Source organism: Halichoerus grypus, chromosome 3 (genome assembly GCF_964656455.1).
Source record: "Halichoerus grypus chromosome 3, mHalGry1.hap1.1, whole genome shotgun sequence".
Lineage (NCBI taxonomy): Eukaryota > Metazoa > Chordata > Mammalia > Carnivora > Phocidae > Halichoerus > Halichoerus grypus.
The window spans coordinates 168,732,863-168,752,306 of NC_135714.1; the positions used below are offsets into that span (position 1 = coordinate 168,732,863).

The 19,444-nt window shown below is 43.1% G+C and overlaps 1 protein-coding gene across 7 annotated transcripts in view; it reads right to left on the reverse strand.

The window, feature by feature from the left end:
• CSGALNACT1 (chondroitin sulfate N-acetylgalactosaminyltransferase 1) overlaps positions 1-19,444 on the reverse strand; it is a 329,368-nt gene that overhangs the window by 30,916 nt on the left and 279,008 nt on the right. For all 7 annotated transcript variants that reach the window (XM_078069559.1, XM_078069560.1, XM_078069564.1 and 4 more), the window contains one exon: positions 14,315-14,531. In XM_078069559.1, the coding sequence (XP_077925685.1) occupies positions 14,315-14,531 (217 nt within the window). The remainder of the gene's footprint in view (positions 1-14,314; positions 14,532-19,444) is intronic.

Here is a 19,444-nt window from a genome sequence, read left to right on the forward strand (position 1 = left end):
AAGTCCCTGAGCTCTAACTGCAGAGGCCAATTTATTCAATGCTTTTTATAATGCCATCAAAAAGGAGTGACTGCCTAGCTGGGGTTGCTGGGAGAAATCCAAAAATGTAGGAGATTCAGTTCCTGTGCTCAAAAACTTGGGAAATAAAATGAGCTCAAATAAAATCATGACACCTTGTGGCACAGATAACAAGTACACAGAATTCAGAAAGCACAGCAAATCCTATCAGCTGGACTGGTCAAGGCCTGAAGGATGGATAGGGGAGAGGAAGAAGGAGGAAGAAGAGAATTCCAGATGGAAGAACTATCAGGGAAGATGATATTGACCTGAGGCTAGAGGCATGCAAGGCTCATCCTGGTCACAGGCTTGGTTCCAAGAATCTGTTTCTTTCCCATGGAAGAAAGTTAAGAGCTGCCTCTGAAACCCAGTCTGATGGCAGAGCTCTCAGACACAGACAAGAGACCAGGAACAAGAAGCGCAGCATGTGACAACGTGCTTCAAACCAAGAGCTCCCTCACAGGCCCAGGCCCCGCAGACGGAATCTACTGACAACAAAATTCTCTGTCCATAAAAGAGCTCTTTTGCAAACCTGCCAGACAAAGCTTTAACTTCCTTTGCCAGGGTAGGATAAAAGTGCACACAGCGCCAAGCACCCAAAAAATGGTGCTTTAAAATTGCATGTGTAGCTGGAAAAAATGTATCCCAGAATCAGGAGAGGGTTACCCGCTGAGCCTGGATAAAAAGCATTCTTGTTTTTCTAGTAACATCTTTGATGGCATTTTGAAATCCATTTGAAGCACTTTCTGCTTTCAAGGACTAAAACAGAGATCCCTTGGACCTTCACTCTTCATTCACCAGCTGAGGCTTCCCAAAAAGGCAAAGCAGACTGGGTTCTGCGGTGCTCCTCCACAGCTCCACTCCTCGTACTCATTTCTTCCTTCCTTCCTTCAACAAACAAAAACCACGCAAGCAACATCCTATATGCCAGATGCTCTACCTGGGATCTCAACAGTCTTGCCCTTGAGAAGTTCTCGATCTACTATCATAACTAAAACTACTTATGATGCAATAAACAAACACTCCATGAGGGAATGAGCAGAACTATGGAAACACCATCATCAATCTGTCGGAACGATCTTGTAATTTTTATATTTTTCCAAACAAGTCTTACTAGACTCCATCCCCTGGAACAATGTGTGCGGGAGAAGAGTGTGTATGTGGGTGACTACGTACATGGAGATGTCTGTGTTTTGGTGTGATTATTTGTGCCTGGATCCTTCAAGCTAACTGAGGTGCCCCGAGAGCACCTCTCTGTAACAGCCATGGTAGGGCTGTAGCAAAGTGCATGGAATGAATCTCAGGGCACCTCAACTTCCTAAGTATCCTTCAGGAAAGCTCTTCATTTCACATGGATGCTTTGTATTATATGAGCTCCACAATCCTACATGGTCTTTCTTCTATCTCAATCTAGAAGCCTCAAAATTGTTTCTTCTTCACGAAGACCTTGTCTTTTTTTTCTTATTTTTCAATTGACATATAATTAACATACACTGTTGTATTAATTTCAAGTACACAATATATAGTGATTCAACAATTCTGTACAATACTCAGTGTTCATCATAAGAGTACTTTTTTAAAAAAGATTTTATTTATTTGAGAGAGACAGACAGTGAGAGAAAGAGAGAAAGTGCAAGCACGAGTGGGGTTAGGGGCAGAGGGAGAAGCAGACTCCCCGCTGAGCAGGGAGCCTGATTCCGGCTCAATCTTGGGACTCTGGGATCATGACCTGAGCCAAACTCAGACACTTAACCGACTGAGCCACCCAGGTGCCCCGATAAGTGTACTCTTAATCCCCTTCACCTATTTCCCCTATCTCCCTCAACCTCCCCTCTGGCAACCACCAGTTTGTTCTCTGTATTTAAGAGTCCACTGGGGTTCTTTTGCTTGTCTCATTTTTCTTTACTTGTTCATTTGTTTTGTTTCTTCCACATATGAGTGAAATCATATGGTATTTGTCTTTCTCTGACTTATTTTACTCAGCATTATAATCTCCAGGTCCATCCATGTTGTTGCAAATGGCAAGATCTCATTCTTTTTTAATGGCTGAGTGATATTCCATTGTATATATACCACATCTTCTTCATCCACTCATCTATGGATGGACATTTGGTTGCTTCCATGATTTGGCTATCATAAATAATGCTGCAATAAACATAAGGGTGCATATATCTTTTCGAATTATTGCTTTCATTTTCTTTGGGTAAATACCCAGAAGTGGAATTACTGGGTCATATAGTTAATTCTATTTTTAACTTTTGGAGGAACCTCCATACTGTTTCCACAGTGGCTGCACCAGTTTGCATTCCCACCAACAGTGCATGAGGACTCCTTTTCTCCACATCCTCACCAGTACTTGTTGTTTCTTGTGTTTTTTATTCTAGCCATTCTGACAGGTGTAAGGTGATTACCTCATTGTGCTTTTGATTTGCATTTCCCTAATGATGAGTGATGCTGAGCATCTTTTCATGTGTCTGTTGGCCGTCCGGATGTCTTCTTTGGAAGAAATGTCTCTTCAGATCCTCTGCCCATTTTTTTGGTCAGATTATTATTATTATTATTTTTGGTGTTGAGTTGTATAAGTTCCTTACATATTTTGGATATTAACCCCTTATCAAATATGTCTTTGGCAAATATCTTCTAATAAATGAATTCAGTAAAGTCACAGGATACAAAGTTAATATACGGAAATCTGTTGTGTTTTATACACTAATATTATGAAGTAGCAGAAAGAGAAATTAACAATCCCATTTACAATTGTGTCAAAAATAATTAAATACCTAGGAATAACTTAATCAAGATGGTGAAAGAACTGTACTCCCAAGACTATAAAACACTGATGAAATAAACTGAAGATGACACAAACAATTGGAGCTATTCTGTGCTTATAGATTGGAAGAACCGGTATTCTTAAAATGTCCATACTACCCAAAGCAATCTATATATTTAATGCAATCCCTACCAAAACACCAGCAGCATTTTCCACAGCACTAGCACAAATAATATTAAAATATGTATGGAACCACAAATAGCCAAAGCAATCTCGAGAAAGAAGAACAAAGCTGGAGGTATAACAATACCAGATTTCAAGATATACTACAAAGCTGTAGTAATCAGAACTATACGGTCCTGGCACAAAAACAGACATATAGATCAATGAAACATAATTCAGGCCAGAAATAAACCCATGACTAATCTTCAACAAAGTAGGAAAGAATATCCAATGGAAAAAAAGACAGTCTCTTCAACAAATGGTGTTGGGACAACTGGACAGCCACACGCAGAAGAATGAAACTGGACCACTTTCTCAAACCATATATGAAAATAAACTCAAAATGGATGAAAAGACCTAAATGTGAGACCTGAAACCATAAAACTCCTAGAAGAAAACATAGGCGATAATTTCTTTGACACTGGCCGTAGAAACATTTTTCTAGATATGTCTCCTGAGGCAAGGGAAACAAAAGCAAAATTAAACTACTGGGACTACACCGGGGCACCTGGGTGGCTCAGTTGTTAAGCGTCTGCCTTCGGCTCAGGTCATGATCCCAGAGTCCTGGGATCGAGCCCCACATCGGGCTCCCTGCTCAGCAGGGAGTCTGCTTCTCCTTCTCCCTCTGTCTACCACTCTGCCTACTTGTGCTCTCTGTCAAACAAATAAATAAAAACAAAAAAACAAAAAAAACTACTGGGACTACACCAAAATAAAAAACTTTTGTACAGCAAAGGAGACCATCAACAAAACAAAAGGCAGCCCACAAAGACCTTGTCTTTTCAAGACATTTTTTTCTGGAAAACAACAGTTCCTTCTCCCTGAGGATATTGTGCCACAGAGTACAGGGACTAATTAAGATATATTTTCAGTCAGAAAACATGTTTCACAGTCACTTTTACAGCTGTATTTTTATTTCTCAAGAGGCTGAAGGCACATCACGGTCTTTGAGTTCTGTTACTCATCTGAACGACTGCACTGTGGAAAGAACTACTTGACCATCATTTACACTCTCAGTACAGAGATAAGGAAAGGAGTTCCAGTGACCTGCCCAAGCTATGGAGGCAGCCAGGCACACAATCCAGCTTTCCTAAGGACCAGCCTGGTATTTGTATACCTCAGGTTACCTGAGCAGGACGAATGATGTACTTTTGAAATCTCACAGCTTTGGTCTTACCTATCTAGGACTCTGCCACAAAGTGGAATGGGTTTGTGTGGCCAGGAGGAGGATGGAAGAAGCCTCAACCAAACTCCAAATGTAAACTGGCCATGGGGAAGGACTGTTCACTTGTGTTCCTGATGGGACCAGTCAGATATGACTGTGCAATCTGGTGGAATAGGGGACAGGGGAACCCAAGGCCTATTTGGAGGAAGTGCTGTACTCCTAGGGAGAAAACGCATCCTAAAGTAGGGTTTCTCAACTTCACACCATCGACATTTTGGACCAGAGAATTCCCTGTTGTGGAAAGAGCTGTCCTGTGCATAGCAGGAGGTCTAGCAGCATCTCTGGCCTCTACCTACTGGACATCAGTAGCACCCCCAACCCCCAGCTCAGTTGTGACAACCAAAAAAGTCTCCAGATTTTACCGAATGTGCCAGGGTAGAGGGTGCAAAATAGCCCCCCTGGTCAGAACCACTATCTTAAGGAAGAATCAAGTTCAGCAGAATACTGGAGTTATCAGAGGGGTGCATGACTGTGAAAACAGAGTACGTCCCCAGGGTTTGTCCTGCTCTCCAGCTGGTTCCTGTGGACTCACGGGTAAGCCCTAGAGAGAGATGGAGCTGCAGGAAATGCTGAAAGGCTCTCTTTACAGAAAATACGATTATGAGGGAGTGTCGGGAGCTCCAGCCAGGACTTTTGGGGAATTAATGTGGCAGTGTTGGCACAGTGGTGGCTGCACCAGCAGCCTCCGTGGCATTAGCAAGTGCCAACAACTTTGGCTGTTGTCAGAAGCAGTGCGTTGGCATCACGCAGCTGATGCCTGAGCAGTCAGTGGAAGCTGAACTTGTATTTGAGCATATGCGAAACATCCCTGAGGATTCCTAGACAGACTGGGAGGGCACAAGAAGCTGGACCTCTTACCACAGAAGGTGACAGAGAGAAGGAAAATTGTGTTTATATATAATTAGGGGTAGTTATTTTTATAATTCAGGCTAAATGGCCTATGGAAACATGGATTCAAAAATATTTACTGAGTAACTTTGTGGTGCAATGCTCTATTCTCATTGGAATAAGATTTTAAAATGTAACATTTTATGGTGCCTTGTAGGGGGACCAACCACCCAGGTTTGCCTGGGATTCTCCATGTCCTGACAAATGCCTCAGTCCCAAGCAAACTGGTACAACTGGTCACCCTACCTGCCTCAGTGACCTTATAGTGTATTGGAAGGAATGGACAGCTAAAGAGCATAAGGCAGGATGGACTATCTGCAGCAACGGTTTGGAGGTGTAGTGAGCCAAGAGACTGAGAAGGGGGTGATTACTTTCTTTTGAGGGATGAAGAAGGGGTCTCAAGGAAGAGGGAGTATTTAAGCTGAGCCCTGACAGGCTCCACGCAGGTAGAGAGGAGCAGAGAAAGTGTTTTCTTGGCTCAGGAGGCATAGCTGCAAGGAAATTATATCACTACTCTTTTCTAAGTCAATTTTCTACTCAAATATATCAGGTATGAGAAGAAAATCTATGATTTACCTTTAATTATGTCCCGTGCAAATGAGGTAATAAATACGTAACAGCTCATGAGTCTCCAAATGCTACCTATGGTCTGCACTGCCAACAGGAAGAAACTGCTTAGCCAAAAGGCATTGGAAAAAAGGACTAGGTACTACCCTGAAGAGGGAAGAGAGTGACTGGGGCCTCCTGAAATTGGGCTTTAAAAAAATAACATTCTTCTTTTGGTTTGGTGGGTCCCCTCCCCTTCCCTCGCCCCAAGTTAATTAATATACAATTCCTGGATTCCATTTTTTGAGTAGTCTGATCAGTGTTAAAGAAATGAGCCTGATTTTTGACTCTCAACCAAGCAATCAGGACCCACTCTCCTGGTTGCCCATTTCAGAAGAGCAAATGGAATCATTTCCAACTGATCTTGGGTAGATGTTTTCACATATTCTGTGGCTCAAATGAAATAAGAAACAACTTCTATTAGGTCCCAAAATAGAAACTTTTCTCCAAATAAGGTGAATGATGTAAATTAGTGTTTCTCAAACATACGAACCCTAAAACTTTCCTAGGTGCAACACCGGTGCATGAATAGAGAACGGGCCCGTGGGAGAGGCAGAGGGGCATGAGTGGGAGGAAGGATAATACTGTAATGGAAACTACATTAGTTTTCCTTCTGAAAAACCAAGAAGATCAGGGGCCTATCTCAACAACAATCCGCAATGTGATGATGACCTGAAGCCTTTCTATTATACTCTAAATTACACCAGGTTAGTTAGCCCTACCCTCAAGGCTCATTTTGGTCTGGAGAGTCTATAGTCATTGTTTTTTAAAGATCCAGAAATCTCCAGAAACATCTTCACAGTTCTAGGCAGAAAAGGGATTAAAATATAACTAAAGAAATTTTAAGTAAAAGATGTCCCTGATACTGAAAATATCATAAATGCTTTGAGAGGGATGAGAGAAGAGTCAGAAGAAGGAAAGAAAGAACATTAAAACAAAATTAACCACCAAAGTCTGAGGAGAATCATAGCAACGTGAAAAAAGGTTTTCAGACCAGCTGGAAGTAGTCAAAATAAAAATCAAGCAAACTTGAAATGAACTGGGAAAGATTTTTAGAAATCATAAAAAAATCATTTGCTTAAAAATCCCTTTTTTTTTCTGGGAGAGGCTCAGAGAAAGGATACAAAGACAATCCATAGCTTTGTTATTATGAGTTTCTTCCTGCTATCACAAACTATACCTTGACATAACTGATGAGCTTGAGACCTATAACCCAGAAGCCAAGGGAAACTAAAGAGCCAAGAAGCAAATATGAGAATAGTTTCAAAGGCAAATCAGGTGATTAAAAAAAAGAAGAAAAGCAGGAGGAGGTAGGTTTAAGTTAATACGCTGTTGGGCAAAGGGGAAACATAAAAACAGGGCTAGATGTGAAGCAAGTTCTCCTGGATACACTCCCTCTATTTCTGGCCACAGGTAAAGGGGTCCTTAATGATGGAGTCCCCCAAACCCCAAGGGAGTCATGTGGAGCATTCATGGGAGAGGAAACAGCACCCGGAGCCTGTGAAGATCCTCCACAGGCCAGGACAACAATGACAGCAACAGAGAACCGGGCTGCCATAGTACAAAGCCATCTCATCTCCATGAACAACAATGGCGCCACAAAGCGGCCCCCAGTAGCCAGATCAGAGCGGTCCATGGTGCTCCTGCCAGCTGTATTCCTACTCACAGAGACAGTAATACTGAAGCTTTAGCTTTGTAATGTCTTGTAAATCCCAGGAATAGCTCTCATTTAATGCTTACTGCCGCTTCAATAAAGGCCGTTAGGGTCTAGTACTAGGAGAAAGCTTTTTGCCCCCAACAAATAGCAGCCTTCTCTTCATTAACTACTGAGGGCGGAAGTAAACCAGCCTTAGTTTCCCCCTTGTCCCTTTGTCTGACAGAAAGCTCAGAGCTGGCATTTTTGACAATCTGCAACTGTTTCCCTTGGTTCCGGGTTCCAGGCACACCCATCTTCCATTCCGCATTGTTAATCAGTCTTTGTTAATGACCTTTATAAAAATGGTTTTATTAAATCGGTATTTTTTGTAAACACAAATAATTTTTAGGATTAGTTGACATGACTCAAATAATAATGAGAATAAAATGAGAATAAATATCTTAGTCCATATATTCCATGTACCCAGGAATCATTTTTGTCCCAAGGGCCCACCCCCGACATGGTTCTAGAACATGAAAACTTGGTCTTTGGTTCCTTGCAGATTGTACCCCATGCCTGGCTTTCACCCCAAGTATGCTGATTTCTCAGACCCAGTCCTCCCTAGGGGCCATTCTCTCTGGGGGAATTTTGGGTTCTACATCTATTTCTTCTGTCCAAGAAGGCATCTTTGTTATAATTCTTAGTCATTTGGCTCTTTTCTAGGTGAATAGTTAGCAAACTGATGCTGAAGTGAAAAACAAAACAAAACCCTAAATCTATCGGTAATAACCAGTGTCAGAGCTACAAGGGGAGCCATTCTGGACCAGTACTTTGATTTTACAGAAGATACTAAAGCCAGATACATAAAGCAACTTGTAAAAGATTCCTCATTCAAATGGTGTCAGAACAAAGGGTGTCTACATTTTAAAAGACATGCACTGGAAAGATAATGTTTTAAATACATTAATCTCACACTGATCATTGCAAACCCTATACCAAAAATAGTGGCAAATGGCAAGTCTTACTACTAATAAATGACCAATGAACAGGATGTAAATCTTCACATGGAAGACAAGAAGACAGTGGGAGAAACAGAAGATTTGATTTTCCCCTCATGTGGCTCCTGGCTCCTGGCTCCATCTACTCCCTCCAGAAGAGCTGGGGAGGCAGTCCAGGCAGGGAGAAGGTGGCCGAGGGCAACAGCTGGTCTGGGGAGAGACGGGGCCCAAATCCCAATTCAGGATCTCCGTGAAGGAAGAGCCACAGTGGAATACATGGTCTCTCCACCTCACATGGAAAGTAGAGGAGGACGTTAGGACTCTCTTCATTACACTTTGTAAACTAACCCCTGCAAAAAAGGTGGAGTGGGCAGAAGCAAAGGAAAAAAAGATGATCACAGTCAAGATCCTTCTTAAGAGCAGAAAAAGAAGGGATGGGAAATGCTGATAGTCAGATGAAACATCTTATATATACCCTCCACAACACACACACACACACAAACACACAGTGCCAATCATTAAACAGAAGGCCCAAACCTTATCTTCCTTCCTCTTTTTGATTTGGGTGGTGGGGAGAGCTGCTGAAGACAACAGGTGGAGATGAGAAGGAAACTCATGGGGCTGATGTTCCAGGCCTCAGCCCTTTCCTGAGGGCCCATTCTCAGAGCCAAATCATCCTCCCCTGAGGACAAAGACCCACCCACCACTAGGCAGAGTGAGCCCAGCACAGCTCATATCCATTCCAGGGCACAGAAAAGCCACGGGAATAGGGAACCTCCAACAAAGGCCGCACAAAGCCTCCATTGAGTTTTCTCTGTTCTTGGAGACTACAAATAAAGTGAATAGAACAATAAATACCCTGCCCTCAGAATATAGCCAGCAGTGGGACACAAATAGTTCTCCATCAAGACGGGGAGGTAGCAAAGGAGAACCCACCCTACAAGGTCAGAGCAAACAGTCTGTGTGGCCCTCTGTATGCCAGGCAGAAGGAAGATGAAGGGCCACCTCACAGCAACTATGTTTCAAGAAAAGTATCAAAATTAAAGGAAGAAAAAAAAGAGAGAAACAAGAAAGCCAACAGCATTCAAAAAGTAAATGAAAAACCTAGTCTGAAAGAAAATACAATTCAAACAGAAGAAAATATCTTACACATTTCACTTTCTTAAAAAAAATGTGAATTCAATAAAGTTCAAAGAAGAAATGATAAAAACAACAGATTAAAAGGCACATTCTGTGCTGAGAAAATAAGATGGCAGCCCAAACACACAAAAGTAATAAATTAAGCATAGCAAAGGACAGAATAGATGCATCTGAAAATCAAATTGCTCATCTCGAGGGAAGCCTCATGTGAAAGCAGCTAAAAGACTAGCATTAAGAAATAGAAGCTAATACAAAATTAAAACACCGAAAAATTTTCCTGACATGAAAGAATCCACAAAACAAAAAAGAAAACTCGATTAAGTACAGGAAAATCTGAGCGAGAACAAGACACTGCGATGAGACATATCCTGATGAAGCTATTATGATTCAAGATTCAAGAAGGAATTCTTCAGGCACTCAGGCAAAAGTAAGTCTTTCTCAGGAGAAGCGAAATAAAGTTGTCCTAACATTTCTCCGTGGGATCATCAGATGCCAGAAGAATGTCTACAAACTTCCGAAGAAAGAAACTGTGTCCTAAGAATTTTAAGCCCAACCAAGTTATCCTTAAATTAAAATGACCATAAGTAGACATTCCACTCTTAGCACATAGGACACTTCTTGAAAAAAAATCTCACCCATGAAATCTAGCCAACCAAGACCTCAGGACTGAAGCCACTGTTGTCAGAGGGCTGCTGATGGGTCCACGAAATCCACTTACACACAGGCTCTGTGGCTACAAAACAGAACACAAAGGCTGCAACCCCTGATAAGGTAAAAATAATAAGACGGCCAGGGCACTGGAAGAGGGGATGTAGGAGAGGGAGGAAGTATGACTGTGCTGATTTCCTCCTCTTTAGGTGATTTTTCAGTCATTCCAGTCTAAATTGAGAATATGCAGCAAAAAATACATAATGATTCCAATCTTTTCTGTTGTGCAAAATCTTTTTTTTTTCTTTTTTAAATTTTAGAGGGATCTCAGCAGCGCCTGGGTGGCTCAGTTGGTTAAGCGTCCAACTCTTGGCTTAGGCTCAGTTCATGATCTCAGGGTCGTGAGCTCAATACCCGCATGGGGCTCCATGAAGGGCGTGGAGCCTGCTTAAGATTCTCTCCCACTCTTCCTCTGCCCTTTCCCCCACTCTCTCTCTCTCTCTAAAAAAAAAAGATAATTTTAGAGGGATCTCTTCAGAGCTAATAATACCTCTTACAGCGGAGAAACATTTTATTAAAGATCAGCAATTTCTTCAGATTATACTTCAGATTTTGAATTTATACTTTGGATTCGCTTCTATAAATTGAGTCAGGCAAAAAGTAATTATTTAATTAAAAACAGAATATATAGTATATCTCAGGTATTAAATTATTTCTAGCTAGCAAGTTATTCTTCTATCTGCATATATTCAAAGAAAAGTACCTACAATAGAGTTCAATTAATGTTAAAAATGGTTAATTTGGGAGGGGTGGATTTTTAAATAATTCATTCCTTGTGTTCTATATTATTTAAATATCTTATAATAGCTATATATCACTTTTACAAACTAAAAATCCATGTTTAAATTATAACAGCCAAAAAAAATCTTTCGTTGAATTTTTTAAAAAAACACAAAACATATGGTAACTACATAAAAATTTACAAAACAGAATTCAAAAGAAGAAAACAAAAGTCACTCATAATGCCATCTTCAGTTCCAGCAAGAGTTAGTATCTGCTAATCTTATGACAAAAAGGATTTCATAAAGATAACGTCAAATATTTAATAAATAGCTCCTTATATTTTTTTCCCAATACTTTAATGTTTGTATTAATTCTATTTAAATATTTAACTGACCAGCGTTTACTCTAGAGTTTTGGTACGCAGTAAGAATTAAATATTTTCTGCTATGTTTGATTAGTTGTCTTAAAGCCATACACTGAACAATCCATTCTCTGCTGGCTGATTTGAAATGCCACCTATACTAAGTTCTGACACAGAATTAAATACTCTCAGGTTTGAGTACCCTTTCTTATCTCATTGTTTTCAGAGACCCAACACACTCAGAAACCCCTAGAGTACAGAGCAAACTCCCCACTCGGCTTCCTCTGTGCTGGGAAGCCTTTCTTGCCGCCCGCTGCCCCTTGTCTCTGTTTCTGCGGCAGCTCCGAGCTCCGTTCGCGTGGCTTCTAGGCCACGGGAATGTAGGCACCACCTCTGGAACTCACCTCCTTACCCCGACGTCTGGTCGCGTGTCTGGCACACACAGGCCTTCCAAATATCCTACCCAAGTCGTAAGCCTTCCCACCCACCTCCTCTCCCGCCTCTGTGCCACAGCGGGCATTTTATTTGTTTTTAAAACAGGAACTAGAATTACATTTCATTTCACTATCTCAATTTTGGAGACTGGCAAGCTGGTCATTTTACCTGTTTCAACAATATTTCCCTTCTAGTTTTAGTCCTATGGTTAAATATTTGCAATCCTCACGACACTAAGGCAACAGCCGGTCCTGTAAAACCAAGAGAATCCTGGGGCTCCGGGCCCGGGACCTACACAGAGAACCAAGCGGACGCTGCTTTAGCGTGACCACTACGCCGCCGCGCCCAGCACGCCCCGCGGCGGGCCTTCACGCCGGCCTGACGCAAATCTCAGGGCCCTTCATCCGGTGCACTCTAGGCAGCTTCCGGGCCACAGAAATTTACCGGAAACGAGTCCTAGAACCGAAGCAATGATTTGACTTCATGCCTAGTGCCAACCACAGGTTTAGTCCTCGGGAAATCCTGCTGAATCAGCCAGCAGCCCTCTGACATCCCAAAGAGAAGGCAGGGGACACAGAAACACCAAAGGAAGGCTGCCAGAAGCCAAAGCTCCATAGACACTTAACTACCGGAGCCAGGGGACACGGCCAACGCTCAGGGGACGGTGCCCACAGGGTCTCTACAGATTGGGAGCAGATGACAAGATCAGCCCACCCTCCTCTGCATGGTGTCACAACTGAAGGCACAACTGCTGAACCTGGAAAAGAAAGACAATGGGCATTGTGACAGCTGTCTTTAAAGATGTGAAAGGCTCTGATGTCTAAGAGGAAATGGATTTGTTCAGTCATTTCCTCAGAGGGTAGAACTAGACCCACTGGGTTGAAATCACAGGGAGGCAGACTGCAGGTCCAAATAATAGCAAGCTTCCTATCTGGAGCTGCTCAACAACAGAGCAGCCTGCCTAGTGAAGGAGGCAGTTTGTTACCTGGCACGCATGCTCATGTACACACACACACACACACACACACACGCATGCTCAGGTACACACACACACACACACACACACGCATGCTCAGGTACACACACACACACACACACACACACACACGTTGCAGAGAACGAATGTCAGGGATGCTCTGGAGGGATTCTGAACTAAGGGAGGATTAGACCAGGTGACCTCCAAAGGCCTCTTTTAAGACTATTGGATTCTGACCCTAAAATTTATTTAGATAAAGGTTAGCCTTCAAATGTAAAAATTTTAAAAAGACTGCATTCATTATCTAGAATTTTGAGAAGTATCAACCACACCCTTATACTGAGCATTACTGGCTTTTTATAATGTGAATTTAGTGATAAAAGATTAGAAGTAAGTTTGAGGGGCACCTGGGTGGCTCACTCGGTTAAGCATCAGACTCTTGAATAGATCTCAGGGTCGTGAGATGGAGCCCCACGTTGGGCTCCATGGAGCCTGCTTAAGATTCTCTCTCCCTCTCCCTCTGCCCCTCCCCCGACTCACTCTCTCTAAAAAAAAATAAATAAATAAAAATAAAAATAAGTTTGAGGGGAGCCTGGGTGGCTCAGTCAGTTAAGTGTCCACCTTCAGCTCAGGTCATGATCCCAGGGTTCTGGGATTGAGCCCCGCATTGGACTCCTTGCTCAGCGGGGAGTCTGCTTCTCTCTCTGCTGTTGCCCCTCCCCCACACTTGTGCTCACTCCCTCTCTCAAATAAACAAATAAATAAAATCTTTAAAAAATTTAAAAAATAAAAATAAATTTGATCTTCCAAGATTTATAATTAGACACATATAACTTTTATCTTTACAGTAAGCTGGCTAGGTAAGTGAGCTAATTTAGGTGAACCAATATATGAATGTTAGCCATGATAGCTTACAAGAGCCAACATTGCACAGTAAAGAGCTTCAAGACACATATGTAAAAACTACATGACTGCATCTGAAAACGAAACGCTACTTAGTCTTCCTGAGTAGCTATAAAAGCGAGTGCTTGGAAACTTCTTGGTATAATTCTAAATTTAGTCTCTGAGGAGATGTAGGTTAGAATAAAAAATGGATTCTGATTCAATCCATCCCAGCCACTTCAGGAGCAGGACAACCAACAAAGGCCTCCCGCAGCTCAGGGTGCACATTCTCCAGCCAAGTCAATGGGCCATGGTGGCCCTGGCCTTCGAGAGTCTGAGAGAAGCCTAACACCGTTGATGAGACAGCGTGGCCTGTGCTGTCCCCAAACCTGAGCCTAAACTCAAGCTAGACCTGGACACAGCAGGCATTAGGCCATCTCTGCAGGTCCTGATGAAAAGCCACCCCTCAGAATTTCCCCTTCTGATGGTAAATCTGCTTGTCTGACAGTGTTCTAATTGCTTTAGGGAAAGGCAAATGCAAATGATAAACTTTACATGAAGAGAACAGTTGAACAAGAAGAGAAAGGGGCCTTTGTACTTGGCTGGAGAAAGGAGGGAGATGACGGGAAATGATATCAGCATTTTAACACATGCCACACAGAGGAAGGTAAACATGTACAAACAAACCTGAAATTCTGCATGAACTGCCGGAACTTGTCCACCCGCTTCGCCAGTGGCACGATGATGTTGATGAGCGTGTTGGCCATGTTGAGCTTTTCTTGTTTTACTTTCATGATCGGGCCAAACGGTCGAAACAAGACGAGTCGTCTGAATTCGTGCTTCTGCTCCCCTTTGAACGTGAGCTCATACAGAGTGCCTTTATCCTTTTCTGTGCGGTAGATCCCTGTCAACGGAGACACAAAGAGAGTGTTAAAAATTGACGCTGGCTGCTGAGTATATTTTTTTATAGCTGAGATCTAGCACAAAATGCCTTTTAAAACATTAAATTAAGATTAAATCTCTACATATAATAAGTATTAGAATACCCAAAATGCTCCCATATTTAAAATCCCCAAAGAAATCAAAATACCATCAATTTAAAAATCATAGTTTTGAAGACTTCCTATAAACACAGAAAGAAATTTGTAATGTTGGATACAAAACTGTATTTGTACTATACAGAGGCATTCAAAAAAGGACAGTAAGGAAACATGCCAAAATAAGATCGGCTGTGATGTGGAGTGGGGTTGTGTGTTTTTTTTTTCTTTTCTGCTATTATCCACTCTTTCCGCAATATGATTAGATAAATACTATAGTTATTCTATTTATTTAATTGTAAAAGAATGTTCAAATTATCTCTTAGAAATTACACCATTTCAGATGGACTGACCATAGCGATCTATTCGGAGCACTTCAGAGTGGCCCTCTGGAAGCTTCTGGAAGCGTTAAAGTACACAACACATAAAATACCCAGCACAGTGGCAGGCACACATCTTATTTAATTCCATATCATCCCTCCTACCTCTGAGAAGCAGCACAGCTCAGTGCTCCCGAGCCAGACTACCTGGGATATCTACTTAAGGCCCCCCAAACTGTGCTCTACCCCACGTCACTGGTACTGAAATGCCACAGTCGCCACCCGTCAACTCTCAAGATGAGCCTGACCCGACAGAATTTTTCTATCAAGCAAACGATTCCCGATGCTTAGGTTCCACTGCCTTCCCGACATCACTGGTATTGTGGGTGTTTTTCTCTACAGTCAGAAAAAAACTCCTGTAAGAATCCAACAAATTGCCAGACAAGCTCCTTCATCTTTTACCTCTGACTTGCCATGTTTTCTGTTGCAGCTCTCATCCCTCCTCCCAATCCCCACCTTAGCTGGCATGCACCTCCCAGTCTTGGAGTAGCTTCAAAAGTGCGTCTCCAGGGAAGTGCCTGCCCACAGGAGTTACAGTTCTCAGGCCTCTGACACACCGCCCTCCTTTTCTTCCTCACTCCCTCTGCTTTTGTGAGCACTACAGGTCTTCTTCACAAACACGGCCAGGTTCTCTGCTCCACTCTCTGCCGTACAGGGGCTTTTCATGCTCACAGCCTGCTTTACCGCCTCTTTGATCCTTTTCAAAGATTGGATCTCCTTCAGGAGCCCCAGAGAGGAGTCTGGTCCCGCAGATTTTCAGGTAGTCTCATTTCTCACAGCTGTCCCAAGGGCCTGCCTTGAGAATCAAGCTGCGCAATCCGCTGGCAGCCAGCACGGGTGACTGAAGGACCTGGGCACACAGTGACAAGGCCTGAGTGCCCTTCTGATGCCTCCATCGATTCCTTGGGTAACAGGGTATACTGCTCAATGGCCCTCAGAGCCACGGAAGCGAGAGAGGTTTTGCTGAGCTTACGTTGGAACAGAATTTAGAGTCCCTGCAGAGGCCATTCATGGAAGAAAGAAGAAGGTTCATGTCTTAGGAAGCTCAAAGGACTTCTTTGAAAATGTGAAGTGGTTCCCTTCAAAGTCTGTTCATTCTTTCGGGCAATCAGTACTCGCTGAGGAAACAAGCCCTCCGCCACCTCTAGCGCTGTCCGCAGCAGCTGGGGAAAACACTAACTTCCAGGGTTAAAATAAGGCTGGGCGAGTGAGAAAGGGGTTGCTTTCGGTAACAGAGGCCGCACAGCTGGGAGGGGCCCGCCAGGGGTCGGTGGCTGCGCCTCTCAAGCTCTTGGTATCTGGTGTCAACAAGCACACCTTCTCCACACAGCAGTCCACGTGGGAAAGGCTGCTGACAGCTTAATGTGCAGATAAAAATGTACGTGGGTTGAAGAGGGCTTTTTAACGGAGTCATTTTCTTTCTCGGCACCAGGATAAGAATCATTAACTTTTAAAAATCTGAATCCACAGATTTGAAAATACAGGTAGGGAGATACACGAACCCATCTGAAGAGATGGGCATCTACTTAGAGAGAAGCCCGGGAATGTGAGAATTCTCACGACAGTGATCCTCATAGGCACGTCAGAGGAGCTGCCTCCCGAAAGACAGCAGCTGTGGCCGTGGCCCCCAGGCGTGGCACCGCTTCCTGTGGACGCCAGCGCACCCAGGCCGAGTGTGCACACCACAGTTTCAGCTGCTTTCTCACTGTCTTCCACATCCCATGCCTCAAAACAGTTATTGCATCAACTTTTTAGCATATTTCCCCATACTCAAACTAATTAAATTAATTATGTCTTACAAATCTGATTTAGATCTCTTAAGTCCATTTCAAATAAGTTATTTAAAACTCTCTTGCAACCTGTGTCCACTAAAACCCACACCCAGCCATCCACCCACCACACCCGCAGGCACGCCCTCCCACACCTGCACACTGGCACTCTCGGTCTGCTTGGAACACAAAGGACGACACCTCAGTGGATCCCCGTGCCTCCTGGAAATCTTCAGTGGTGGAAACACAAAGAGCCTGAGAGAAAGGGGGCAGGCAGAAGGATTCTGAGACAGAAATGGCCTTTCAGCCAATGAGCTGGCATGCACACCAGCAAATGCAAAGCAAACCGGCTTTGCGTAGGATAGCATCATTTTTAGGCATTATGTAAATTAAAGATCAAAATAAAAACTTTGGAGCTAGCTTAGATTTTGGGTTAGATACCCTAACTGCCCTCTTTCCATTGACACTAAGTTTACTTTGAGTTTGGTGTTTCCGCTTCCTGAGCAAATATCCTAGTGCTCATCTTATGCTACTCAAGGGGGCCAGGCTGCATGTAGAATGACACAGTAGGTGGGGACACCCCCAGGCATCCAAGATATAGCTCCATGGTCTGCTGCAAATGTCTGTTCCTTCAGCAGGCAAGGAACTAACCAGACATAAGCCCCCTCTCTACATCTTGTCATCAACGTAGGACCTGACTACGTTGTCATGACAGATGCCGGATGCCAAGGAGGTACCACTCCTTACCCTCACACTCTTACTTACCCTCCCTCAATATGAGTGTCCACAGGTTGTGGTCAATGCTGCCTGCTGATCCCAGAAGTGTCTCCGCTGTCATCCCTGCCTTTCCTACCTTCCCACACGGAGCTTAGTTCAGGTCTCTCAGCAGGATAACTACAATTCTCTGCCAACCCACGTCCCACTTCCAGGGCCCAATCCATCCTGCAAAGGATATCCTTTGGCCCTTCACCTTCCTACAGCACCATTCTAATCCTGCTCTTCCCTCACCAGCTTCTTACAGTCTAGAGAATAAAGTACTAATACCATGGCCAGGCCTTCAAGACCCTCCATACTATGGCCTCAATCTACTGTCCTAATTGTAGGTCTTGCCACTGCCTCATGAGAAAGATGGGCTCCAGTCAAACTAGTTCATAATGCACATATACAACTACTCTTCCTCCTTGGAGAAACTAGAACCCTCCTGCAATGCTGGTGGGAATGTAAAATGGTACGGCCACTATGGAAAACAGTTTGGCAGTTCTTCAAAAAGTTAAACATAGAGTTATCACATGATCCACCCACTTCTGGGTGTGTACCCAAAAGAAATGAAAACAGAGTCTCGAACAGATACTTGTACGTACATGTTCATACCCGCAGTGTTTACAATACCAAGAGATGGCAACATCAAAAGATGAATGGATGAGACATGGTAGATGCATAAATGGACTACTACTCAGCCTTAGAAAGGAAGGAAATTCTGACACATGCCACAACAGGAATGAAACTTAAAGACATGTGCCACATGAAATAAGCCAGACACAAAAGGACAAATACTGTATGGTTGCACTTATATGAGGTGTCTGGACTAGTCGAATTCCTAGAGACAGAAAGTGGACTGCTGATCCCAGATGTGGTTACCTGGAGTTGGGGAAGCAGGGAATGGGGAGTTAGTATTTAATGGGCACAGAGTTTCGGTCCGACATGATGAAAAAGTTCTAGAAATGGGTAGTGTGATGGTTACACAACAGTGTGAATATGCTTAGTGTCACTCAATTGTACACTTAAAAAATAGAATGGTAAATTTTATGTTATGTATATTTTACCACAATAACTGGTCTCCTCTGAAGAGGCCTTGAGCTTTCTCAAGACACGCTTCCCCACCAGTCTACCGTCTGTCCTTTTTAAAGCTGACCTCATCCTCTGGGAAGATCCCCACGATGTTCTCAACCCAAAGTGGCCATTCAATCCTCCGGACACTCTGGTCTGCCGAGATTTTAAACTTTGCTTTGCTGAACTATTCTTTCAGCCTCTACGGACTTTGGAGATCATCTAGTACAGCCTTGTCATTTTACAGGTGAACACACTAAGTCACAGGGCAGTTGCAATCTGCCCGTGTTCACCAGACTCTTTAATGACTGACTGGAACATACCCTGTGCAAGGGTTTACTCCCTAGAGGTCACTTTCATACACAACAGGAACAGCTCAGAGCAGGGCAAAGATGCAGAAGCATGAAAAACAGAAGTCAGAATAAACAATAGAAAGTCTGTTGTAAAAACCAGTTGGGCTCATTTACCCACAGATAATCTTCACATCCACCTTAGAACTTTTCTTTTATGCTGACACACAATTGCAACAGTTATTAAATAACAGTCCCCTAAATTCATAGTCTACAATGTATTCAAAGTAGTAAATTTTTTCATGAAAAAAATATTTCTAACCACAAAAGAAAGACTATATGGGAAAAGAGAAATCTAGAACAGGCAGAGATGCTGGCAGAGGTACATAGTGGCCTTCTGACAGCAGGGGGAGAGACAGAACATGATTGGCTTTTTTTAAATGTCTCAGACACTGAATATAAAAACACTCCCATGTAAATCGCCTTTGAAGATGTCACTGTAAGAGCATAGCCT